This window comes from Talpa occidentalis, unplaced genomic scaffold, assembly GCF_014898055.3.
Source record: "Talpa occidentalis isolate TD23 unplaced genomic scaffold, MPIMG_talOcc4v2.1 talOcc4.8, whole genome shotgun sequence".
Lineage (NCBI taxonomy): Eukaryota > Metazoa > Chordata > Mammalia > Eulipotyphla > Talpidae > Talpa > Talpa occidentalis.
Window position 1 is genome coordinate 71,308,413 of NW_023605194.1, and position 24,877 is coordinate 71,333,289.

A 24,877-nucleotide genomic window follows, 5' to 3' on the forward strand; every position below is an offset into this window, starting at 1 on the left:
CTCTTGCTTGGGGTCCTGGAGTGCCCCCTGGGGCTCGGGCCATGAGGACAAAGGCGGGCTGCCCACTCTGCTCCCGGGAGCTGGCCATCCACCCAAAACCCAGGGACTGGCCATGTTCCCCAGGGCGCGTCTTAGGAGCCCAAAGAAGCCACATTGTCTCTGAACAGTGACCCAGATGAGGGGAGGTAGGGGTTCCGAGCTGGGTGTCCTGGCCATGGCTCGGGGGCCTAGGAGTGGTGCTGTCTCTTGGGGAGCAATGCACATGTGTGCATATGCGTGCTCTGCATGATGGGTCCATGTGCACGTGTGAGTGGGCATGTGTGCGTGCGCGTGTGGGAGGCCAGCAAGGCCTGTGCGCGCACTGAACCCAGCACCTGTTGCCATTAGCCCTCCTCACTCATCAGACCGGGCGAGGTCCCCGGTCACAGCCAACGCACTTCCATGCCATGCCCATCATGTGCGGTCAAGGACAGAAGGCCCCACCCCGGGGGGCGGGGGGCCCCCAGCGCCCCAAGGGCTGTCTAGCCCGGGATATGTCACATGTGCCTCCTGCCTGTGCCCACAGGCTTTCCCCCCCACCCGCCCCTGAGTCACGCCCAGGGCTGAGAAGTCCTGAGAAGAGACAAAGGGACACCTTATAGAGAAAAATAGATCCATTTTATTGAGCAGGACACATTAGGACACTGGGGGAGCGGGGGAGAGGAGGCTGGGGAGGGGCTGGTGAAGGCTCCAGTCCAGGGTGGAGAGGGGCAGTGTGGAGAGCGGCTTGCAAGCCTTCGCTGGGCTGGTGAGGGCGGGGGCACTCCGGGTGGCAAGCCTGGTCTTGGGAGGCCAGCAGAGGAGGCACTGCTATTGACAGGGTGGGGCACCCGTGTGCATGGCAGGTTGGGGTCTCCGTGTGGTCGGAAGTGACCCCAGGTCAGGGGCTGGAACTCAAGACTCGCAGAGCTGCCACACATGCAGATGGACAATAGCCACGGGGACAAGAATGTCCTACGTGCTGCGCACCGGACGGCACAGACGGGTGTGCTGGGGGGAGGCGTTGGAGGGCGCTCCGTATGGCTTTGCTTGGAGAAGGCGGCACAGCCCGCCCAACTGTTAAAGCTTGTCACCACAAACAACACAGCCACACACCACACGTGGGCCGGGGCAGAGCAGGCAGCTCAGGAGGCCTGGACAGGCCCGCAGCCCCTGGCCTCCATGTGGGGCCCACGCTGGGCCTCCGGGCCTGCCCCAGACACTCAGCTGTTTCTGGCCGGACCCCACTCCTGCCAGGCCTCGCTGTCCCTACTTCCTCCTGCAGGGTGGACGCCAGGCTTGAAAGGGCAGAGAAGAGGTGGACATCTCTCCTGCCAGGAGGGGTCAGGGTGAGTGGCTTCCCCAGTCTCTCACCCTCTTCGTTCAGACTCCCCCATGGCCCCTGCCCTGGCCCCCCGCCCCTCACCTGGCAATTTCAGCTCCAGCCGGGCTCCGGCATCACATGATGAGACAAACCCCAGCCTGCCCTGCCCGGCAGTGGGGGCCGCCACTGGCCTTGACAGGCACCATGGCCTTGGGACTGAAGTTCCTGGAGAGGAAAGAAAGCCGCAGCCTGAGGAGTGAGCAGGAAGCTGAGTCCCTGGGGATCCTCTCGCTGTCCACTCAGCCTCCCTCTGCAGCCGCAGAGTGTGGAAGCTGCTGAAAGACAGCCCAGAAGGGGCTCTCTGGGGGCGCAGGGGTCATGTCTCAGCACTACGAAGCTATCTGCATCACTGTAGCCTGAGTCCATCCCGGGCCAGGGAGTGACACACATGGCGCAGCAGACCTCTCCAGTCTCCCCACTGCTCCTTAGCAGTGGATTTCAGTGGATCTGCCTGTTCTGTTCCCCACTCTGTCTCTGGGGAATCCTCTCACCCCCCCCCCCACACCTCTGGCCTGAACCCCTTCTTGTATGTATAAATAAATCCCCACACCTCTGGCCTGAACCCCTTCTTGTATGTATAAATAAATCTTTGAAAAAAAGACAGCCCAGTCTCTCTCCCCCCAAAGACACTGGGGGGCCTGACGTTCACGACCACAGGACCCAGTTTCTGCCCCATCATTTAATCTCTGTTCCTTCCCTGAACACCTACCGCCTGCAAACCGCCTGGGGAGGGGGGGCAGAGAGGGAGCCAATCAACCCATTTCGCAGATGGGCAAACCAGCAGCAGGAAGAGTAACCTTCTCGTTGGGGGAGGGGGGTGAAAGGGGCGGCGGTGCAGCCAGAGGGGGCAGCCCCAGTGAGCAGCCCCTCCCCCAGAGTTCTCCCCAGACACTGGTGCGGGGGGGGGGGGCACCCACTGTTTCCTGTTGGCCTTTCTCAGCAGCGCTGGTTCAGAGCAGCAGGAGGACTTCTCTTTGCCACCGAGGCTCAGGCAGCTGGAGCAGCAGCCGCAGGGCCCTCGGGCCAGGGGTCCCTGCTGCATGGGCACAAGGCTGCCGCTGACACGCAGCGAGCCGCGGACCAGGCAGTTGAGGGACCTGCCTCCGGGGGCAGCGGGCCGGGCCAGGGCTGGGGGGGCCACGCTGTGGTCCGGTGCGGGCGCCCGGGAGACGGTGATCTCGGGGGAGCAGGGGCAGGCGGCGGGGGCACGGGGCGCGGGCGGCCTGCTCTCCACCTCCGGGCGGGTGCCTGGGCTGTGCACGCCCATGTGCAACTTCCGCATGTGGTGCACCACTGCCGCCGCGTTGAAAGCCTGCTGCGGGGACACACACCGCGCCTTCACCCTCGGCCTGCGGCCTCAAGCCAGAGCCGCTGCTGCTTCAGAGAGGCCCAGGGTGCTGGGGTCTGCGGGCAGCTGCAGGAAGGGACTGCCAGGACAGCAGGCTCCGGTGGAGACTCTGCCCCAAGGGGAGACCCCGCCCCAGGACAGCCGGCTGTCTGGGGACACCACCATCGTCCCCCCCCACCCTGCCATCGGTGGACACCCCCCCAGGACAGGCCCCGCCCTCTGGGGTCCCACCCATCAGCACAGCTTCAGGGGAGACCCTCCCAGGACAGGGCCTGCTCCGCTGCCTGGCCACCCTCCCTCCTCTGCCTACCCTCCACTTGCTCTTGGCGAAGTTCTTCTGGATCTGCTGGCTGACTGATGGGTAGATGTCCCGGTGCAGCGCGGTGTTCCCGTCAATCCTGCGGGCACAGGGGGTCAGCTGGAGGGAGGGGGCCAGGGACACTCAGTAGGGGGCCCGCAAGGCTGCCTAGTGGACACCCCAGGAGGAGGGCAGCTAACCCCCAGGACAGCTCACAGGGGACTCTACTTTGGCAACCCCAAGGGCAGGCTGTCCAGTGGGAGGACACCTGGGGCCACCCAGCCTGGCTCCTGAGATCCGATGGCATCCCACACACAGCACTCTCCTGCTGCAGCTGCAGGGAGGGGTGTCTGGGGAGACTTGGGTGCCCCCCTTCTTCATTTCAGAGCTTGGCCAGAGCACCCTCACCTGGAAACCTCTGCAAGGAAGCACCACCTGCCGCTGCCCGTTCCTGCCCACCTTTGTTCCCTGCCTCTCAGCGCTTGGCCGCCTGCAGGCACAGGCACGGCACATGCTAGGGCAGGGGACCAGGAGCAACAGGAGGGCCCAACCCCCAGGGCCTCAACCTCCCAGCGTTGATCCACACCAGGAGGGAGGGGTTCTTGGCTAGCTGCACAAGTAAGCGCGAGATGGACAGGCGCAGGGGCTGCAGGCACGGGGCTACAGGAGAGGCGGTCAGCAGGGGACCAAAGGTGCCCCACTCAGGGCTCAAGTGAGGCAGGACTTCTGGGGCGAGCCTGGCACCCTCACTGGTGCAGTTCAGAACGAGCTGGCAGCTGGGGGCATGCAGCCCTCGGGCCTTGGGGCAGGGAAGGTGTGCCAGGATCCTGGCAATGCAGGTGGGGGTCAAGGTCGGCCAGGCGGGCAGCCACAGAGACAGAGGACCTGCTTCCCAGTCCTGGCTGCCCAATGGGGACAGTGGAGCCCCGGGGTTCTGCAGCACCAGGATTCAGGACTTGTTCACCTACTTCCCAACTGTCTGCTTTGTGACTGTCTTCAGTCCACCTCCCCGAAAGGCTTTGCCCCCGTGCTCTGCAGAACGGTACACGGCTGCCTGCGGCCTCCCGAGGAGCTAGTCCTGGGCCCGTGGGCACCCACCTGCCTCTCTTGGGTCAAAGACAGCTTGCCGCCGGAGGACCGGCTGGACCCACGTGCTTGGGTCCACAGTGGCCAGCCAGCCCTGGGAAAGGCTGTGGGCAGGGGCCAGCAGCCCGTACCCCGCTCACCAGGGGTGCTGCAGGGCCTTCTCACAGGTATACCGCTCCTCGGGGTTCTTCTCCAGCAAGTGGCAGATGAAATCCTTGGCTAAGGGGGAGAATCAGAGACAACGGCAAGCCCTGTTTCGCAGCTGATGGAGATTCGCTTCCGCTGGCTGGTGGCCCTGGAGGCGGCTTTAGCTAATCCGCCCAAGAGGCAGTTTTCAGTCTTCAAGGAGAGAAAAAATCCAAACCGCGTAATGACCCACCACCACCCTCCCTGCCACTCCCCAGAGCCTGAGCTGACCCAGCAGACGCTGAGTCACGGGCGCCTGGAGCCTGCACTCCACTTGGGCGTTCCTGGACCCGGGGCACTGGCCCAGGGCAGCCCAGCGGGTCAGCGGATCACTTCCACCTCCAACAGGGGACAGCGGCTCAGCAGGGACCAGGCAGCACAAGGCCGCAGTGAGGACTGACACACGTGGCCTCGGGTTTGCCTGGGCCCAAGAACTGGCCCCTCTGACCAGCTATGCAGCCTCCCGCTGTGGCAGTTGGTTCTGCGCCTCCAAGAAACCAAACGCAGGTGCCTCAGGCTGCAGGCAGGTCATTTCTTTGAACTTGGAGCCGTGGAGATGGGCCACTTTCCCCGCTGGCCCAGCCCTGGGGCGCTCAGATCCAGCCTGTCCCCCTGGGGCACCCTCTGCAGCCTGCTGGGAGCATTGTCCTGTCCAGCCGCCTGTTTTACCTGACTCAGAAATGTCATCCCAGAACGGAGACTCGAACTCGTAGGAGCCCTCCTTGATCTTCTCGAAGAGCTTCGACTCGGAGTCCTCATAGAAGGGCGGGTATCCACACAGCCTGGGAGGGACAGGTGGCACTGCGGGCCCCTACCCACACACACGGAGGGTGTGGCTGGGACCAGCGTGCTGCGGACCACAGCTGGGGTAGGCATCGGGGACGGTCCCTCGGGACCCGGTCCCCACCCATGCCTCTCCCCGTTCTGCTCCACCCCAGCTCGGTGCTTGATGGACCATGCACCAGGCGGTAACTTTCCAGATGTGCAGGTGAGAGGGGTGCGGGGCAGGTGAGGGCAGGTCAGGAAAGGTGCTGGTGTGCCTGGGGAGGAGCGAGAGGGAGGCCCAACCGGCCGTGCCCCACAGGCCGCACCCTGACCACTGCACCCACCTTCCTTTTGCTTGGGCTCATGCTGCTGGGACAGATGCTCGAGCTGTGAGCCCTGGGCCTGCCACTCCCCAGTTGGTGGCCGCCTGCAAGCCAGCACCGCAGGCTGTCTAGTAACGGGCAGTGCCAGCTGCGGGCTGGGCCGTGGGCTTGCTCTGAGCACCACTTCTGGAACCCAGTGGCGACCAGCATAGGAGTATGGCACTATGTGCATGAGCATGTGGCCTGTGTGTGCACGTGTGTGGTGTGCATACATCTGCACACAGGTATGCGAGCGTGTGTGTACCAGCAGGAGTGTGCGAGTGCACGAATGTTCGTGTGCATGGCCAGTGTGTGACTGCACAGCTGTGTGCACACACATGAATGTGTGCATGTATGCACGTGCACGAGTGCGGGCTTGTGCACGTGTGCATGTGCGTGAGAGAGCTGTGGGCACATACACCATGGGCTTTGGAGTGGGGGATGCAGGGGGCGGTGTGGGGAGCCGCGGGGGCACAGGGGTGTGGTCCGAGTGCTCACAGGATGTACGTGATGACGCCGATGGACCAGCAGTCCACAGCCTTGCTGTAGGGCTTCTGAGCCAGCACCTCCGGAGCTGTGGCAAAACCCAGGTGAGTCAGGGCTGAGGACCGGAAAGGCCTTAGGGAGGACTGGGCGGCTAAAAACGGCCCAGGATAGGGCTGGGGTTTCCCTGGAAGACTGGCCCTCCCTCACCCCCTGGAAGGGTGGCAGCAGCCCACTGATGGCCACCAGATGGGGTCTCCAGGCTCTGCTCCTCCGTCAGACATAGACCCTGAAGGCAGAGCCCCGTGTGTGGTGGTGGTCCCAGGCAGGATGGTCCCTCCCAGGGCCTGGAGCCTCCCTGCAGGCAAAGCCTGTCTCCCCACAAGCGAGGGGCCCTGTGACAGCAGTCCCCGTTACCTCAGAGAAAGGGGTGAACTGGCCCCTTGGATGGAGAGAGGGACTGAGCCTCGTCTTCCTCTGATGGGGCTCCCTGGGACAGCAGAGAGCTGCCTCCCCTTGTGCCCGGTAAGGGCCCAGTGCCCGTGGGCTCCACAGGGCTTGGAAGTGACTGCCCACCCTCCTGTGTTCCCACGTCCCAGCTGGCCAGGAGAAGGCTGGCTGAGAGGAGAGGCTGGTGCTGGGTCCCAGGGGTGTGCTGCCTGGCACCCGTTGCTCTTATACTTTGGGGGCCCAGAGGCCACAGGACTATCAATGCAGGGGGTCAAGTCTGGGTTCCTTGGACCCAAACTCAACACTGTGCCTCTGGATACCAACAATGGGGCCAGCACTGTCCTCCAGGAGAGAGGTGGGCTGTGGTCAGCCCCCAGCATCTTGATGACCCTCGGGTTCGTGATCTTGTCCCTGTCCCTGTCTAGTTGCAAAGGTGGGAGCTCAAGTGCAGGCGGGGAAGTAGGGGGGCCAGGGGATGGTTTCTGAGCAGCTCCGGAGGCACAAGGGGCCGGCTGACCCTGACCTCTAGGAGTGACCACTCCACCCGGAGCAGCCTGCAGGCAGTGGGTCACCCTCCCTGCTGCTCCAGACTCACCCACGTAGCCGGGGGTCCCGCAGGCTGTGGACATGACCCCACTCTGCTCCATCTTGGACAGCCCAAAGTCTGTGATCATGATCTTCGAGTTCTCCTCGGGGGTCAGGTACAGCAGGTTCTCAGGCTGCGGCCAAGAGCCTTTCAGTGGGCAAGGCAGGGGGACGCCCAGGACAGTTTCCCCTCCTCTGCTGTGCAGCCCCTGGGGTACTGGCTTCCAGCCAGCCTGACTCCCCATCCTCCTCCACTGTACCCTCAGCCCTGTGCCCAGCACACCAGTCGTGCTTGTGGCCCTGGCCTCTCTGGCCTTGTGGCCACTGGGGCAGCAGCCTGGCCTCCTGGAGCCAACATGGGCTGTGTTTTCAGGGTGCCCACCCTGGGCTGATGGCTGAGGCTGTGTGCCCCTGGGCCACCTCCAAGCATCTGTCACACTCGGGCCCACTGGGCTGTAGCCCGTAGACCAGGCTTCTGAGGTCGTGGACCCTCCAGGGAGAGGCTAGGGCAAGCTGAGCAAGTGTCCAAGACTGAGGCCAGAGGGCAGAGGCCTTGGGGTCGGCCTGTGCCCCGCTCATGGCCAGACACGGTCCCCCCTGTCCGCACTGCCGCACCTTGAGGTCTCTGTGGACGATGCCGTTCTCGTGCAGGTACTTCACAGCTGACAGGACCTGCCGGATGACCAGGCTGGCGTCCTTCTCCGTGTAGACCCCGCGCTCCAGGATGCGGTCGAAGAGCTCCCCGCCGGAAACCCTGGGGGCAAAGCAGGAGGGCCGTGCTGTGCCCTCTGGGCAGGAGGCAGGACAGGGTGCTGGAGCCTGCCGATTGCTGTGCCACGCCCTGATTAGGGCCCCACAGCAAGCCCCTCATCCCCCTGCGGTCAGTGCCATCCACCCACTCTTGGGCCGCCTAGGAAATGGGGAAGACTCAGACCCAGTGCCGTGCTGGAAGGAGCAGCTGGCCTCGCTGGCCCGGCCCCTCCCAGCCTCGGAGGTGGGGTGACCAAGGCCAGGCCCAGGTGCATCGGGCCAGAGCAGCTGTCACGCCTGGCCTGCCTTGCATGCGGGCTTCCTAGCCCACCGGACACGCAGAGCAGCCCCTCGCCCCTGCCCCGCCCACACCTTCTCCACATGGCTGAGGCATCCCCAACCCCCTCTCCCTCCCCTGCTGTCTCTAAGACAAGCAGCCTGACTGCTGCAGCCTGAAACAGACCCTGCCATCTCCCCCAGCAGCTCCCTGTGTCCTAGGTCAGGGCCTACAGCAGCCAAGGGCAGGGGATGGGGGGTTCTCCAGTCAGACCGCACCCCATCTGCCCCCCCGCCTGTGTCCACCTGCTCCATGGCAGCAGCCAGGCCCGAGAAAGGGACTTGTGGGGGCCCTTACAGTGCCCCAGCCTCTGGAGATGGCTGTGCAGAGACGGATGCCTGCTGCCCGCCCCTCCCCGGGCAGCATGCCGGTGGCCTGGCTGCTCCAGGTGCCTACCCACTCCCCCGACTGCTCTGCATTTCTGTGTTGGGGTCCAGGGTCCCTGGGCTAACAGCAGCTCATGGTGTCTCCTGGGAAGTGGCTTTGAGCACAAGAGTATCCCCTGAGACCCCGGAAGCACCCATAGGCCACAGGCTGCTCCACTCGGCACTGAATACATAGCATGGCCGGTTCGTAGCCAGCGGTCCCTTGCCAGGAAACCCCACTCCGTGCCCAGCCCTGCTCCCCGGGGTGCTGCCCTCAGTGCCAGGGACGTGCTGACTACCACCTGGGCGGCATGTACTGGCTGAGGTGTGTGCAAGTCACGGGTGCAGAGAAGGGGCCTGGGGGCCGTGCTGGCCGGGCCTCACCCTATCAGTTGTGGAGTCACAGGCAGGTCCAGGAAGCCAAGGGGGCCAGGCGTGGGGGGGCGGGGGAAGGTGGGATGGGGTCACGGCCATTTGTGGACTGGGGGGGAATTATGTCAGCAAGCGGCAAGGCTGCGGGTTGTCCTGACTCAGAACTCAGTCCCTGCCTCAGGGGCCTCCCAGGGCCCCTCCCTGGCCATTGGCCGGCTTCCCCAGGTGCTGGACAGTACTCACAGCTGCATGACCAGGTAGTAGTGCGTGGCGCTCTCATAGATGTCCTCCAGGGTGACAATGTTCTCATGCTTGATCCTGGGGGGAGAGGCGGGAGGGGCAGGCATGGAGTACAGCCGGCCACTGAACTTTGGTGCTGGTGGGGGGCCTGGGGGGCACTACTGAGCAGGTGGCCACAAAGGAAGTCAGAGAGACGCCAGAGCCCTGTAGCCCGACTTGTCCTTTTGGTGGGAAACTAATCAGCCTGCCTCCAGGGAGCGAGCATTCCTGTCACCCCAGGACTCTGGGCATCACCCCACTGGAGAGTGCGGCACCAACAGCAGGTGATTCTGCCTGGGTGACTGTGGCCTCCAGGAGCCTGGATGGCAAGTGCCCCTGGGTCCTGGGGGAAGGGCCAGGGGGAAGGTAGGGAGGGAGGGCGGGGGGACGGTATGCAGAGCTCGGTTCGGCACCATGAGGAGGAGGCAGAAGCATCTTTGTAGCTGCTTCTGTGGGAGGCTTGAGGTCAGAGACTCCAGCAGGGGCTGCTTGGTCCCTCGGGGACATTTGGTGACATCTGGAGATATTTTTCTCATGGTGACTGGGCACGGGCAGAGGCACAAGTGCTGCCAGCCACCTGCATGGCATGGCTCTGCAGGGCCCCGCAGAACCATCTGCTGCCACATCACCGGTACCGGGGTCCAGGACCTGCCCCAGGGGCTGGTCGGGTCAGTTGGAGGCCAGGCGGGCAGAGGGATTGGCTCGGCGGAGGGCTTGGCTCCCCAGGCAGCAATGCCCGTCCAGGCGGGATCTCCGCGGGCTGCACTCAGGGCCAGTGCTGAGGATCCAGGGTCAGAAAGCAGAGCTGGGTTCAGTTCTGACTTGGCACACACCAGCAGGGTGACCACCTGCTCACTCAGATCTGCTTGGCCTCGCCTCCCTCGACCATCTTTCCCAGAAGTGTCATCAGGTTAAGAGAGAGAACGCAGAGCGCTTAGCGTGGAGCTCTGATGCACAAGCAGCCATCCTCTGAAGCTATTTCTAAAAATACAGAGCTCCCATGGCGTGGCTGATGGATTCAAGTGCAATCAGAAGTGGACATGCTAGCACTGATCAATCGATGACTCACTCACTGGAATCATTCACGGAGCATCTGTGTGCTGGGACGGGCGAGACACGAGGACTGCGCAGAGCATCTGGCTGGCTGTCCGCGAGCCCTGCGTCTCTGCCCAGATCTCCCTGGAGACCTGGCTCCCCGCACCCTGCCAGGCACGCCTGGACGGTGGAGGCCTCAGACAGCACATCCTGCTGCGTCCTTGCCTGCTGCCCCAGGCAGTGGGACCAGGCGCGACCCAGTCAAGCTCAATGTCACCTTCAGGGCTCCTTGCTCACCAGCCAACCCACGGCCATCGCTTTTCTCTCTGGAAGTCTTGAGTCCAGTCCAGTCCTCTCTCTGCTGTGTCCTCGAGCCTCACCTGAGTCCCTGGGGGGGGGGTGTCCATCCCCATCCATGCGGCCCCTTCCTTAAACCCTCTCCCGGCCTTGCCCCTAGAACAAACACGACAATCTTCACCGATGTCCAGGTCAGTGGGCTGTTTGTTCCAGATGCTTCCAGGGCTTCCACACTAGCTCTTCCCTTGACGCTGCTCCTCCAGCTCCGTGTCAACACTGGCACTGCCCTGCCCACTGCTCCCCTCAGCCTACAGACCCCAGGTCTTCCTGGCAGAGCGCCAGCAGCGTGCTGACCACACGCACTCAGCTGAGTGAGCACACGGCTGAGGGAGCACCCGGCTAAGTGAGTGAGTGTGTGTCCTCTGCTGTGGGACGAGCACTGTGAGGATCTTGTCTCCACGCCAAGGCGGGAACTGTTGAGGAGGTGCTCGCGGCCTGTCCCTGGGGCCCCTGATGCAGCGGTCGCCCTGGGCTTTGCAGGGCTGCTGTGGCCTCAGGGCCGCCGCCGGGCTGGTCAGGCTAACTCCCCAGCTTTGTGCCGTGTCCTGGACCAGCTCCTCCTGGCCCTCGGCTGACTTTGCTCCCCGGAGCTGCTCGCTCGCTGGTCTCCGCCGTCCGGCTGCCATGGCTGGAGGCCGCACTGACCCCCCAGCCGCTGCCCTGGGGTGGGGACCCCGCTCCCCTCTCCCCGACCAGCCCTCATCTGCTCACCTTTTCAGCACGGCAATCTCGTTTTCCAGGCTGCTGTCCCGGAAGGCGGGTGACTTCTTGATGCACTTGAGGGCAAAAAGCTTCCCGGTCACCCTCTGCTTCACTAGGAAAACCTCCGAGAATGCCCCCCTGAGCAGGAGAGCAGGAGAGCCGGGAGTCAGAGCTGGCGGCTCCGGGGCACCCTGCCTGGCCCTTGTGGATCCCCGGTCATTGTGGGGGTGCAGGCCCAGCTGACGCGCCTGCGGCCTTGGTGGAGACACAGGCACCAGGCGGATCTGACTCCTGCTCTGTGACTGGGGGATGATCCCAGCGACTCTGCTTCCTTGTGGGGCATACCCCACATGGCAAAGCCCTCAGAGAAGCCAGTCACAGGCTTCAGAGGGGCTGGGGGCTGGGGTCCGGAGGCCAGCAAACCCTGGGGGCTAGGGTGCTGGCTGAGACAGAAGGGGTGCTTTTCCTGCTCAAGGTTCTCACTGGGAGCCTGGGTATGGGGTGGGCACCACGGAGACATAGCCCCCTGGGCAGGGCAAATGGGTGGAGCATGGTCCTACACTTCCCAGCACCCCCATGGCTGCCCAGGACCCTGCGTGTGGATAGTGTCTGGGAGGTTCAGCAAAAAGCTGCCCTATGGTGGGCGATGCCCAGATAGAAGCCTCCGCCAGGGCTGGGGCATCCTGACCAGGGGCCTGTCTGCCCAGGGCTGCCTTGCCCCAGACCTCCTGCCCTATTCACCACTCCCCCTTCCCTGCTCACCGCTACCGCTCTCCTCCACAGAACTGGCTCCTCTATCCCCACCCCCAGCTCTTGGGCAGCACCCTTCCTGGCCAACCCGGCCACCCCAGCCCCGACTCACGACCCCAGCACTTCCATGAAGATGAAGGTCTTGCGGATGTTGGTGGTCTGCTTCTTCCAGGAGCCGCAGTCCTGCTCTTCCTGCCTCCCCATCACCTCCAGAGTCGAAGCTTCGGGGGATGCTGTGGGAGGAGGGGTGTCAGCGGAGTTCTCAAGGCTCTGAGTACAAGTGGAGAGAAGGAACTCAAGCCCTCCCCGAGTGGCTGGGTGGAAGGGCGTGGACCAAGGCTACAGCGCAGGAGAGGCCTCTGCCGCGGGGCCACACGCATGGGGAGCCGGGGCAGTGGCGGGCGTGCCACGCTGTGCCTTGTGCACTGACAGCCAGGCCCCCGGGGCCGACCAGGGTGATGGGTCCCCGCTTCTGGCCCTGCTCCAACCTGCCTACCCTGGCCGGAGGATGGAAAGGTAGGCGGACAAGTGGACACTGCTTCCGCCAGACACAGCACGTGGCTCAGTTGGCTGGGACAGTGGGCGCCTCGGGCCAGTGTCCATGGGCAGGGCCTGGCAGTGGGCAGCCAAGTGCAGGAGTGCCGTGGCTGGGCTGCGACTGCGGCTGGGATCACCTCTCTTAAGAGTCTCTGTGTTTCTGTTCCCTCTGAGGGCCTGGGCCCCTCCTTCTACTACTACGCTGCTTCCTACCTGGTGACCTTGCCTGGTACCGTGTGTGACTCAGGCCCAGGGCCACCTTTCCCATGTATGTCACCACCCACAGCCCCTGCCAAGGCCCCATAACAGGGTCTTTTCGGGCAGGTCTGGGGAGGCCTCTGAGGTGGGTGGGGGCTGTGAAGGGACAGGTGAGAAGGGGCCCCTGTAGGGGGTGGCTGGGGGGGCCCTGTGGCTGTGGAGGTGAGTGGTCAGAGGGGGCATGGAGGCCTGAGAGTCTCCGGAAGAATTAGCCTCTTCTCGGAGGTAAATGGGCAGCACGGAGGAGCTGGAGGAGCTGGGGGTGCCCCCGCTGGTGGAGCAGAGGGCAGGGGCTTGTTCCTGGCTTGGACCTATATTGTGCAGAGCAAGGAGGCGGCCCAGAGTATGTGGAGGCAGTGAGTAGGCACCAGCGAGTGCCTGTGGGTGGCAGGCTGGGCTGATGCTGGTGCTTCTGGCAGAGCAGGGGCAGGGGAGGTTCCTTGTAGGGTCCTGCTGCCCAGAGTGAAGCCGGCTTTTGGGAGGGGCTCAGCTCTGGTCCACCGGCCCCACTGGCTGGGTGGTGGGGAACGCTGAGTGTCTGGGAGGGAAAGGGAGACTCCTTTGGGTCCCGTGGAGTCCCCGGGGCTTCTAAAGACCTCAGAACTGAGAGGAAGAGCGAGCTTCATGGTGGTGGATAAGAGCAGGGGCTGGAGGCCAGTGCAGGTGGGATCTGCCTCTGCTGGCCACTGGCCAAGTGGCCAGAGGCAGCGCCTGGGCTGGGAGTCTGCAGGCTCACCTGTGGACGGGGCCAGCGCAGGGTGCCATGTGGTGAGCAGACTAGCGCATTGAGACTGCCGCCCCCCAACCCTAGCTGTGATGAGGAGCCCACAGGGGAGCCCCACTGGAGGACTCCAGCTTCCATGCCAGCCCCAAACCCCACAAGGGGATGGAGCCTGGGGAGCAGGAGGAAGCGCATTTGCCAGGCCTGCCGCCCTGAGCGAGTGGCCCTGGGCAGGAGCAAGACACCACTCTGCTCTCACCTCACCCACTGGTGGAAAGGGGGCTGGTGCCTGGATGGTTGGGTTGCCAGGCCCCCTGGGGGCACATTCCAGCAGGATGTGCCCACAGTCTCATCCGACCTGGCCTGAGTGGCAAGGGCAGACAGAAGTAAGGCCTGGGGAGGAGCAGCGTGACCTGACCCCCAGGGAGGCAAGGCCAGCTCTACCGCCAGGACAGCCACCTCGTGTGTCCGTGGCACCCACTGGAGCTGCCCTCGGGGCTCCTCCTCACCCCTCATCCCTCCAAGAACCAGGGGTTGACCCTCTTCTGCCCCTCTGCCTATTGACCAGCTGGGGAGGGTCCCAGCTTCTGTAGAGGGCGTCGCAGGGTCCCCATCGGGGTGGCACACCTTGGATGCCACCTCAGATGTGAGGCATTAGCCAGGGGAGGGCTCCTTGGGTGTTGGCGCTGCCCCTGGACGCTGGCCCGCCCTGCAGGCCCCGAGGAGGTGGCTCAGGGAGACAAACTGGCAGTGCAGAGGGTTCTTCAGACCAGCTGGGTGGGTGGCCACGATGGCCGAGCCTCTCCGAGCCTCTCCTGGACAGACCCCCGCAGGGGCGGTCTGGGTCATAGCGGGGCTAGGGCGCAGGGTGGGATTAAAGGGAGGCACCCCCATTCTGTGTCTTCCCATCTCGCAGCCTCAGCCAAAACCCACAGTGCTGTGGGCTGGGGCGTCGACCAGGCAGGGGGGCATCGACCCTTCTTTCTGGCTGGGGACAACGGCTGGACCCTCAGAGATCCCCTTGGGGGCTCTTGTCTCAGGGCTCCCCCTCACCGGCAGATCTGGACTGGCTGTTCCTTCTCTCCCATTCACTTCAAGAGCTTAAAAACAGTATTCTTAGCCCTGTGAGCTACAGGAAAACACAGCTCCAGCCCACTCGCTTCCCAAGCTCTCTGTGCCCGGGGCTCAGCTGTGACTTCAGAGCAGGCGGAGGGGGTGCGGCAGGCCCACGTAAGACAAGGCAGTTCACACCCAGAGCCTGCGAAAGGGGACTTGGGACAATGGGCGGGGCCAGCTCCAGGGGGTGCAGGACAGTGTGGGGGTTGTGCCCTGCCCCCCAGCTCCAGTAGTACCCTCTGTGATTTCCCAAGAGCATGCCCCCCAAAACAGCCTTCCTGAGGATCAGAGTTCCAAGCAGTGTCCCTGACTTTTCTGGGGTTTGAGAAGACCAGGAGGAGGCCTGAGGGTGACAGCCTGGGGCTCCAGACCCTGGGGGGCTCAGGACCTGGGGGTCAGGACTCTGGGGGTGCTTAGGACCCTGGACGTGGGGGGAGAGGTGAGCCAAGTGCATAGCAGCAGAGGGCCCAGTCCGCCCTCCTCCCAGTGCTCCAAGGGCCCTCGGGGTGGCACCAGCTGGGGCGGGTGCTGAGATGGATGAGGTTGGCTTTCATGGTCATCACCGCACCCAAAGGTGCCTGCCCCTCCCCATTGCCCGGAACCCCTGCCCGCCCGAGCCCCTTGCCCATGCCTCTAATCCAAAGTTTGTGATCAGAGTGACAGTTGGATGCGGCTCTGGACTGCCGCTAGACTTTGCCTCCCAATCTGGGCTCCAGAGTCCTAGAATTGTCCAGTTTCCATTCCAAGGCTTCTGGTCCAACCTGGCCCCATGGTCACAGTCCTTCCTGAAATCATCAGGAGCAGCCAGAGGAGGCATATCTGAGTTGCAACTCCAGTTTCCAGCTCAGAGACCGGTCAACACTGCCTGGCACTGGGGCATGGAGGGCAGCCAGGGCCTCCTGGGGACCCTGGCCAACACTGCGTGCCCCTCTGCCCCTCGCTTCCTTCCAAGGCGCAGGCTCCCAGCTGGCTCATCTTACGTGAGCTGGGCCTTCCTGCCACGAGGCTGTACAGGCTAAAGTTGGGTGCCTTCTCGCCTGGCCACCAGTTTCTTGTAGTCCATTTCGGACTGCCACCTTCCCCCAGATTGAGAGTCCCCAGAAAGAAGCGCCTACCAGGGCGCCACTGGGCCTGGGGCTGCATGGCCCACTGCTCCTTGAAGGAAGGAGACGGACTGGAAGTCAGTGACAGAGGGTGTTAGCCCCAGAAGACCCACAGGCTGAGTCTGCAGCCCCCGGGGCTCATGCCCCACCCGAGGTTGGTAAAGTCTCTGTCCCTGAGGCCCCCGCTGGACACCACTGACCAGGACGCCCCATCGTGCAGCCCTGGAGCCTTCCCCGCTGGCAGCCCCACTAGCATCCAGAGGTTCTGGGGTGCTCGGAGTGAACTTAGGAAAACGGGGACTGGGACATTCTTGAAGCGCTGATTCCTCGCTTGTCTGAGCGGCCTCCGGTGTCCACCCCTGTCAGTCAGGGGAGCCAGCGTGCCAGCAGGCTCAGACCCCCTCTCGGCCTCAGTGTACCTGGGGTGGGGCTGGCCTTCTCGGGCGACCCTGGGCACTGAGTGAGGCTCGACACATCGAGGAGAGCTACTGGCTCCCAAAGGACTCGTGCCGCCCTGCATGGAGGCCCAGCAGCCCTGGGCAGGGCAGCCTGGGCAGTGCCCACTTTAGCAGTCCCATGGAGCCAGGTGGCGCTGCCCATGGGCAGGACATGAGTCACAGGCTGGGCCCTGGCTGGGCAGGGCTCTGTGGGCCTCTCCTCCCTGCCTTCCTCAAGTGTCCAGCAACACGTGAGTTTTCATACATTGGGGTCCAGTCACAGAAGCAGCCACAGGGCCTGGAAGTGAACCCGGAGACGTGTGGCTGCACGGGAGCTGGATGGGTGCACGCTGCCTCTCTGGGTCTCTCCAGGGGACTTGCTGGCTGGCCCTTCTGTGAGTTTCAAGGGACATAGTGTCGTCTGCGTGTCCACCACCTTGCCTTAGTGCAAGTGGGTCACTACCCTTGCACCCTAGCCGTCACTCCCTGTGCCTCCCACATGGGGGTGTCCCCTGGGGGGTGAAAAGCGGGCTGAGCTCACAGGAGACCCAGTCACCAGCCTTCCCTCACAGACCCCAGAGACTGCGGCTCCTGCAGCCCCCAGCCTTGACCTTGGCTTTCAGAGCTGGAGCCAGCCTGAGCACCCTGCCTCCCGCAAGGGGAGGGGTCCCTTCTGGGGGGTTGTGTATCAGCCGCGGGGGTGGGGGGGGGCCCTGCAACTGAGCGCCCACACAGGCCCCTGACCCAGGCCCTCACTGGGAGGAGCCCACGCCCACGCCCTGCACACTGCCCTTGCAGACCCCCCCCATTCACAGGGCACCACCACCACCAAGTCCTCCCTCAGCGCCGACTGACCTCGCAACTACCCCTCAGCCACCATCATCCAGTATTGTGCGCCCTGCCCCTGCCGCGCCCCGCCCCGCCCCGCTGTCCATTGACTGCGGCTGTGCCGGCCCAGCCCCCATCTCGGTCCCCGCACCCCACTAAGCGGCTCATTCACGCTGGCCTTCCGCGCCTGCGCCCGCCTGCGCACGCGGCTGTTTATCTCCGGCGTGTGCTGCGTGAATGGGGAAGAGGGGCAGTGATTGCGCTGGGGTCTTTCCAGCCAGACTCCGTCCTGGTGGCCGGGGCCGCCCCTTAGCGCCCTTCCCCCATCATGGCTTCCCTGCGCCCCGCTTGCCAGGTGGGCCACCCTGACAGCTCTGGCTGGGGAGCTTGCCTCAGGGGTCTCAAGCCCACTGCCCCCTCCCAGCGTGGGGAAGCCTGCCCTGCCCCGCCTCACACCTGTTGCCTCTCTCCTACTCCTCCCCACCCCCCACTCCTCCCCACCCAGCTGCTCCCGGGTCCAGTGTGGGGCTGGGTGGGTCTCAACACCAGACCGCTGGGCTCTGAGGCCACGCACCTCCTGCCGCTCCTCCCCACAGACCTACCCACGCCTGGCCTCTGCCCCTTTCTAAAGAGCGTCCTGCCTCCTGCCTCCTGCCTGCAGTTCAGGGCAAGGTCACCGAAGGTGCCAGCAGCTTTGGGCGCTGCCGTCCCTGGGGTGAGCCGTGTCCAGCCGTGTCCAGCCGTGTCCGGGCTAGCTGCTGAACTGGGGTCAGTGGGCTGGCCTGAGGCAGTTCCTGAGGGCAGGCACTGCCCGCGGCCCTGTGGGGACAGCTGAGCAAGGGCCTGGGGCCCCCTCAGTCCCGGAGCAGGGGGAGGTGACCACAGCCAGAGCAGCTCCTTACCCAGGACGGAATGTGGAATGTGGCTGTTGCGCCCTCCGCAGACTCGCTCCGGTCGGCTCCTGCCTGGCTGCGGGAGCCTGAGGGTTAATGATGTTTGTGCGTCAAAGTTACGTGGAGAGCAGGGGCCATGGGCCAGGGGCGGCGGTGACTGGGTCTCCTTTAAACATCTTTACCTGAAACTAAACCGGGAAGTTGAGGGGGGCTGGTGGTCAAGGGAGCGGTGTCCAAATGCAGCCCTGCAGCTGCGAGTCCGAGGGAGGGATGGGGTGCTGTCCTGTCTGGGGTGCAGACCAACAGGCTGTTTACAAACCTCCCACTTGCCCACTGAGTCCCCACCTCCGGTCAAGCGAGCACGGGAGGCAGAGGAGCACACCCGTTGAGGTGTGCTCAGAGGCCGAGAGGGGGGCAGGTAGGCAGGCTGAGGGGTGCAAACCCTGGAGGTCCGGCCTGACCCCATGCAGAGCGCAGCCCCTGCTGGCTGGGGAGCCCAGCACTCCCTGACACAGGGCCAGGCTGGGGCAGGCCCCCCTCCTGCAGAGAGCACAGGTTCCTGCTGAAGCAGAGCTCCCCAAGAAAGCCCCTCTGTTCCCCAGACTTCTTTTCCCAGGCAACTCACAACTTACCCTTGACACCCCAGGAGTCAGGTGAGATTGGAGCGGGCTGAGACGAGCCCCAAGTGGTCACAGAGGGGCTCTGCAGACCTGGCTCTGGGCACACATCCTCCTGCCTGCTCTGCATGTGTGGGCTCCGCGCTCTGCCAGCACCACTGCTCTGCCTGCCGGCACCACCGCTCCCCTTCACCGCTCCCCCTCGCACCACCGCTCCCCCTCGCAATAACCCGAGTTAAAGGGGAGGACTGCAGGGGTTTTCTTCCTCAGGACCGTAACCAGGCAGCCTTAAAGGGGAGGAATGAGGGCGGCTGGCCTCTCCCTGCTTCCCTCTGTTCCATCCCTTCCCACAGCATCCAGTGTGATCCAGAGAAATGCTTCCGCAAAGGGACCCTTGGATGTGTGTGGGGTGTGTGTGTAATCGTGTTTGCACCCATGTGTGTGACAGGGAGAGCATGGAAGAGAAAAGGACCCAAGGACAGGTACATGAGCTCTGAAGAGGACAGACCCCAGGGAGAAGCTGGCACTGCTGCCTCAGTTTCCCTGCTAAGGGCTCGGCCGCTGGGCTGTGCTGTCTGCGGTCACCTTTCCCAGCACTGGGGTATGGACACCGCGTGTCCACCAGTGTCTCATGCGTGGAAGGGACACACTGATGGGGAGCCACCAGTTCTCTGATATGCCTAGACCTCCCGCATCCAACCCAGCAGGCCCAGGAGATCAACCTTCTGGGGAGGCTGCTCCTCATACCCAACCCCCAACCTCCCCTCCCCCCGCCCCTTCTGCTGTCCTGCCCCTCTCTCATCCCCCTGCATCTACTGGCAGGGCCTGGTCCCTCTTCCTGGGACTCCTGGTAAGTGCCCCCTTCCTTCCACATCCCATGTCCACTTTCACCCATAGGGCAGCCCACCGGGGTTAGCACCCTCCCCTGCTAGCCCCAAAGGCAGCCAGCTCCTCCTGGGTCCTGACCAGGCCTGGGGTGGGTCCTGACCAACACGGACGCCTGGGGTGGGGACAGCACCGTGCTGCGACGGCCCACAGCCGGTGTACCAGGGGTTCCATAATGTTTCTCAAGGGTTGGATGATGCACACATGTGCACACACACACACCTGTGCACACACCCTGGCACACGCACACAAGCGCTAATGCTGCATCTTGCCTGCAAGTTTGAATTCTTGGAGTAGCTAGTGCCCCGGCCTCGCCCCTTCGGCAACTCAGACCCGCAATTATTGCACCCCACTCCGGTCCCCAAAGAGGATACTCACCAGGAAACATCCCGAGTCCCACAGCAGCTGCGCTGCGGGGGCAACTCCTGTGTCCCCAGAGATGGGGCTATGGGGGCTGTGAGGGCTGGAGATGCCCAGAGGATCCCTGGATGGCTCCAGGATCAGCCTGGAGGTCTGGGAGGCGCTGGCCCCAGGCAGCCCTGCCAGATGGGGGCCACGGGCAGGCCGGTCATTTCTGGGCTGGCTTCAGGTTTGGCCAGCAGTGGCCGGGGCCTCCATATGTCCTCAGAGGCGGGAAGCTGGCGAGTGCCGGATGCGAACAGCCAGGGTTTCCTGCCCACCCCGCAGGCCCCTCGTCTGGCAGCGGGACGCAGGGGTGGTTTAGGGTGAGGAAAGGAACAGGCAGTGGGGGAGGCAAAGCCATCCTAACCCTTGCTCTAAGGCGACTTCTCCCCCCCACCCCTGTCTTTTATTTGACCAGGGCCTGGAGCCTTCTGGGGGTAGGGCGGAAGGGGGGTGGCCTCCTGGCTTGTTCACTCCTCACTCACTCGTTCTTCCCCCCTTTATCCATGAAGCCCAACCAGGCGACATCAGCTTGGACACGCGGTCAGCGAGGCGTGTGTGCGCGTGAGGCTGGCTGCTCTCAGAGTGGGTCCCCCCGCGCTGCCCAATCCAAGCCAGCCTTGGTCCCACAAGCTCTTGGAGGCTTGTATTTCCACTGCTGGTTGTCTGCATATGTGTGTGCGCGTATGTACAGCTGCGTGGGATGTGTGTGTGTACAGCTGGAGGGATGCCGGGAACGCACACGGCTGCTGTGTGTGACCTTGGGAGGCCAGCAGGAGGGGCAGGGCAGTGGGCAGCACCCATGCCTCACCCAGACCTCCCCGGGAAGGCCTCTGAGGAAGGAGTTGATGGCACCCAGCCGTTTGCTTCTCCTAGTCCCCTGGGAGGGGCTGGAAAGGAAGATTGAGGTGCTGAGTCTGCACCAGGCACCTGGCCTCAGCGTGGGCCTGGGGTCTAGGGGCCCACGACTTCTTTGCTGGGCTCAGCACAAGGACCCTCGGTGCTCGCCAGTCAGGCCGCTGTTGGGGCCGGTGGGGGTGGTGGCATCGCTTTGGGGCCGCCTGTGGGCCCTGGACAGAGCCGCCCCCTGGGCCCAGGGATGGCAGGACAGGCGGCCCAGAGGAGCTGTACTGCCCCCTCGTGGTCGCGGCCGCCCCTGCAGCCGCCTCGCAGGAGCAGACTGCGTCTGGTGGGCAGTCTCTGTCCCCCACCCAGCCCCCCTCCAGGAGCCTCGAATGTCTCCCTCTTCTGATGCGGGGGCGGGGGGTTGGGGGGAAAGCCCCGCGGCCGGTAGTCTCCAGCCAGCTGCCCCAGGACCTCAGCCTCCTGGAAACTTTCAGGGGTGACTGCTGAGGACCCACGGGCGAAGGCTGCCTAGGGCCTGTCCCCCTTGGCCAGCGCAGAGCAGCAGGCAGCCTGGTGGGCGTGCCCAGGGCGGTGGCGGCTGCGCACACCCTGCGTGGGGCCAGGGGAGCGGGCTCCGGCTTCGATCTGGAGTGCTATTAGGGAGCTGGGTGATCCCAGAGGAGTCTCTGAACAACCTGTCTGCTCCTGGGGCCCAGAATGAGGTGAAGGGAGGGTTCTCCACGGGAGGCCTTGGGCGAAAAGAGAGGGTCTGTCCTGGCTTCTCATGTCTTCCAGGCGCGAGCCTGGGCAGAGCTGGGAGGAGTGAACCAGAAGGAAAGGGGCCGCAGGGCAGACAGGCATGTCTGCGGTGACCCCCCTCAGAGGCAGCGGGCTCCAAGCCCAGGTGGCAGGCCCTGCCCTCTGAGGGTCTGTCCTGTGCAGGACGGGGCGGTGCTGGGGGTCAGGCACCCAAGGAAACCCACGTGTGCCACAGGGGCCAGAGTGCGTCATCCTGGGGAACAGTGGAGGTTTCTGGGGAGCTCCTGCCATGCTGGATGGCATTTGAACTCCCCTGATGGGCCATGGTGCTGGGGACGCCTGTGTGCGTGGGAGGGGACACAGGGCAACCCCTGGGCCTGGAGTGGGCCCTGACCACTGGGGAGGGAGAGGGACGGACTGGAAAGGCTGCTGAGGCTGGAGAAGCAGCTCTGGGTCCCCACAGGCTGACTGCATCCCCGAGAGGGGCACAGAGGAGATGTTTAAAAAAGAATGGTTTGGGGAGGTGAGGACAGGACGCGGGGCTCAGCAGCACTGGGGGACCTGTCCCCCGGCGCCCCTTGGAGCACCCTAGAAGAAATCCCTTCGTGGGGTGGAGGGCGGGCACGAGCCTTCCCACCCCCAGCCACCTGCCCGGCTTTCCAGAGGCAGCTCTGGAGGCCGCCTCTGCCTCTCCCCTCGTGCTCTCCTCAGCTATTGTCCCTGCGCGGGACATCTGAATAACAGCACTGGTGACAGGGAGGGATCAGAGGAGCTACTGTGCTCACGGGAGGGAACGAGGGCCTGATTTAGACCCGTGCTTTCGCAGACCGGCCCGCCTGTCCACAGCTGACCTTGGAGAGGACTGTGAGGGGAAAGGTGGCTGGGGCGCCGGGGCTGAGCACAGCCCAGCTCTGCAGCCTGCCCAGGGCTGGCCCGAGGCCACTGCCACGGTTGGGGGCGGCTGCGCTCAGGATTGTTTGGATCTCACTCAGGTCTCTTCCACCCCCAACAGGTGGGCGGAAGCAGAGAGAAGTTTCTCCCAGAACTTGGGTAAGGGCCAGACTGGGGTCCTGGGGAAGGGTGGGGCTGGGGGCTAGGCCAGCTCTGCACCCCTGGCCGCCTAGGACTGAGTGGAGGACCTCATCCCTCTGGACAACCGCTCTGGGCCAGTGGTGCCAGGCTGGGTGAGGAGGGAGAGCCACGCTGATGCTCCTAGAGCAGACAGCTGAGACCGCAGCGCAGTCGACGCTGTCCCCTTTCCAGCTGAGCAAGCTCTGAAAGAATTGGCCTGGAACTGAGGCCTGGCCAGGCCCACTGGACTCGTCTGTGCATGCTGGGGCGAATTCACAGCACTGGTGACCCAGCTGAGTGACAGGCGGGGCTGTGGGGTGTGAGGGCCTTGGCCTGCCTTGGGGCGGGGAAGGGTCCTGCGCAGCCCTTCCCTGTGAAGCCCTGGTCGTTGCCATCTCTGCACAGAAGAGAAACGGCCTCAGGCCTGGTCGCCTCCAGCCTCCCACTTAAGATCCTTCCAATATAGGCAAATTGTTTAATGATTAAATTCATTTATTTCTCTACATTAGGAGCTCAGCACCAAACTGGGTGTTTGCTTCCTGCCCAGAAAGCCAAACTTGAACCTCGAGAATGTCTTTGCACAGAGAAATGAACTCCAGGTGGCCATCGAGGGCACCCCCAAAAACCTGGCTCCCCAGATAGCAGGTGTGCTGTGATTATATGGGGGGAGTAACAGAGGTGGGGTGGGACATGAGGGTGCGGGGCTTCCAGTTTCCTGCTCCAGTGTAACAGTGCAATACTCAAGCAAAGAGTTGAGTTGAGTTCCATGTTCCCTGCCCCCCACCCCCGAAGCGGAGAGCTGAGCATTCCAGAGAAGCTAAGAGAACTCATAGATGAGATGGAAAGAAGGAAGAGGAGGCACAAAGAGCAGAGAGCCTCTGGCCTTGGCCCAGGCTGTGGAGGGTGTGGAAATGATAAGAGGACAGTAATAGAAAAACTTTTCAAGGAGGCCCCACAAGACCAGAAACCTGGCTCACAAAATGCCAAGAGCTGGAGATGTGGGTAAGCAGAGCCATTGACACCTCTATAGAGGCCTCAGGCACCAACGCCCAGATCACAAAACCTTAAGTCCAAAGCAGGGGTCAGATGCTACATATAGGGAGTGTCTAGAGCACAGGCCCAAGGGTAAAGATATGGAGATTGAACCTATTGTGGAATCTCCAGTCCCTTTCAGATTCTTCAGAGTTGTCCAAAATCAGCAACTAACCTAAAGCTCACAAGGAGTGACCCCTCCCAAAGAGAAGACTGTATCAGTGCAGTCTCTGCACAGGCTCAGGGCAGCACTCCCACTGCCCACCTATGCAGGGGCCTCTTTTCACCAACTTTCTCCTCTTCAGGGCAGCAGCCTTCTGCCTGCCCATGACCCATACCTGCCAGGATTTCTCCTCACTGACCTCCCTCAGCAGAGGGAGGCCTCTCAGCAAACCTGTCCTTCTCAGGGAAGCTCTTTCTGCCCCCTGGTGTCTATGCAAGTGTCCTTTACTCTTCTGTCCCTCTCCCTAATAAGCCTGTTTTCTAAATATAACTAACGTCTCTGTCTTGTGGAGAAACGTACCTGGGAAACGCTGCATGCCACTAAACAGGAGCTCTGGGAAAACCTTTCCCAGAGTAGACCCAAAGACCCCACACTCCAAACCTACTGATTCTAAAAACGACATCAGAAGGAGATGTCGGGGTACAATTTGGTAAGGTTAAAAACTCAGCCCCCTCCTGCCCCAGCAAGCAGGGCCCGGAGGCTGGAACAGGTGAGGGAGCAGGTAAATGTTACCTGAGGACAAGGCCATAGCTCCAACCACTGTGGCCAGGCCAGCCCAGCGCCAGGAACACAGAAGCCAGAACAGGTTTCTGTGTCAAAGACAGGGCGGGTGGGCCAGGGACCAAAATCTCTGAATAGAAGAGACAAGAGCGCCTCAGCTACCCCTGGGGCCCAGGGCACTTCCCGTCTCTCCTGTTGCTTCTCTCAGCTTTGTAGTTCACCCAATCACCTGTTCTGTACTCCACGCTGCCTCTGGTGAATTCTTTCACCTCCATGCCTCTGGCTTTACCCTGATCTCCCCTTAACAGGAGACACTTGAAACAGACGTGGAGAAAGGCCCACAGGGGTGACCATGGCAGCCTGTCCCTGGACTTGGGCTTGGATTTTGCTCCTTCCCTCCCAGACATGCCTGGGCCCTCTGCCCTTCCCTGTGGCCTCCCGGGAGGCGGCCTAGACATGACAGGCTCTGGGGCCTCAGGGCCCTGCTTGGGCCACACTGTTGGGCTGGGCCTTTGCCTAGAGGGCATGGTGACTGTGGGTTCTTCATGGGGAAACTCTCCCTTCTCCTCTTTCTTGTGCACTAATTGTATTGAAGTTCTTTTTCGTGGACAGTCTTGTGTACCGGAGTATGTTTTATCCTTATGTGGTGATGGTGATGTTTTTGGAGGTGTTGGGTTCCGAGAGTGGGGTCCTCAGGTTCCCTCTGGGAAAGTTTGCCCCAGAGTGTCCCCTTCAG

The 24,877-nt window shown here is 63.3% G+C and overlaps 1 protein-coding gene across 8 annotated transcripts; it reads right to left on the minus strand.

Moving 5' to 3' along the window:
- Positions 1 to 657: 657 nt before the first annotated feature.
- Positions 658 to 20,403, minus strand: CAMK1G (calcium/calmodulin dependent protein kinase IG). 8 transcript variants are annotated; one of them, XM_054690243.1, is made up of 14 exons: positions 19,686 to 20,403; positions 17,815 to 17,993; positions 12,025 to 12,145; positions 11,172 to 11,300; positions 9,033 to 9,107; positions 7,581 to 7,719; positions 6,976 to 7,099; positions 5,946 to 6,021; positions 4,990 to 5,102; positions 4,275 to 4,353; positions 3,061 to 3,148; positions 2,320 to 2,717; positions 1,445 to 1,567; positions 658 to 1,349 (listed from the first exon to the last, which is right to left on the minus strand). In XM_054690243.1, exons 3-13 carry the CDS (start codon positions 12,114 to 12,116, stop codon positions 1,477 to 1,479), a joined length of 1,404 nt encoding a protein of 467 aa, XP_054546218.1. In that variant the 5' UTR covers positions 12,117 to 12,145; positions 17,815 to 17,993; positions 19,686 to 20,403; the 3' UTR covers positions 658 to 1,349; positions 1,445 to 1,476. The 8 variants fall into 8 exon arrangements, with proteins under 8 accessions (XP_054546218.1, XP_054546217.1, XP_054546216.1 ...); XM_054690242.1 differs by lacking the exon at positions 19,686 to 20,403 and adding an exon at positions 18,438 to 18,477; XM_054690241.1 differs by lacking the exons at positions 17,815 to 17,993; positions 19,686 to 20,403 and adding an exon at positions 18,438 to 18,632 and having other exon boundaries at positions 2,320 to 2,714.
- Between the last annotated feature and the right edge of the window lie 4,474 nt (positions 20,404 to 24,877).

What these genes read in the sequence shown, in the direction of transcription:
- CAMK1G (XM_037496303.2), bottom strand. Translation starts at nt 18,552, where the DNA reads ATGCAGAGCAGGCAGGAGGATGTGTGCCCAGAGCCAGGTCTGCAGAGC. An exon ending in TACTACCTGGTCATGCAGCT is followed by an intron (nt 7,720 to 9,032) that starts GTGAGTACTGTC and finishes CTTTGCCCCCAG; the next exon opens with GGTTTCCGGCGGGGAGCTCT. An exon ending in AAGGCCCTGCAGCACCCCTG is followed by an intron (nt 3,149 to 4,274) that starts GTGAGCGGGGTA and finishes CTGTGCCCGCAG; the next exon opens with GATTGACGGGAACACCGCGC.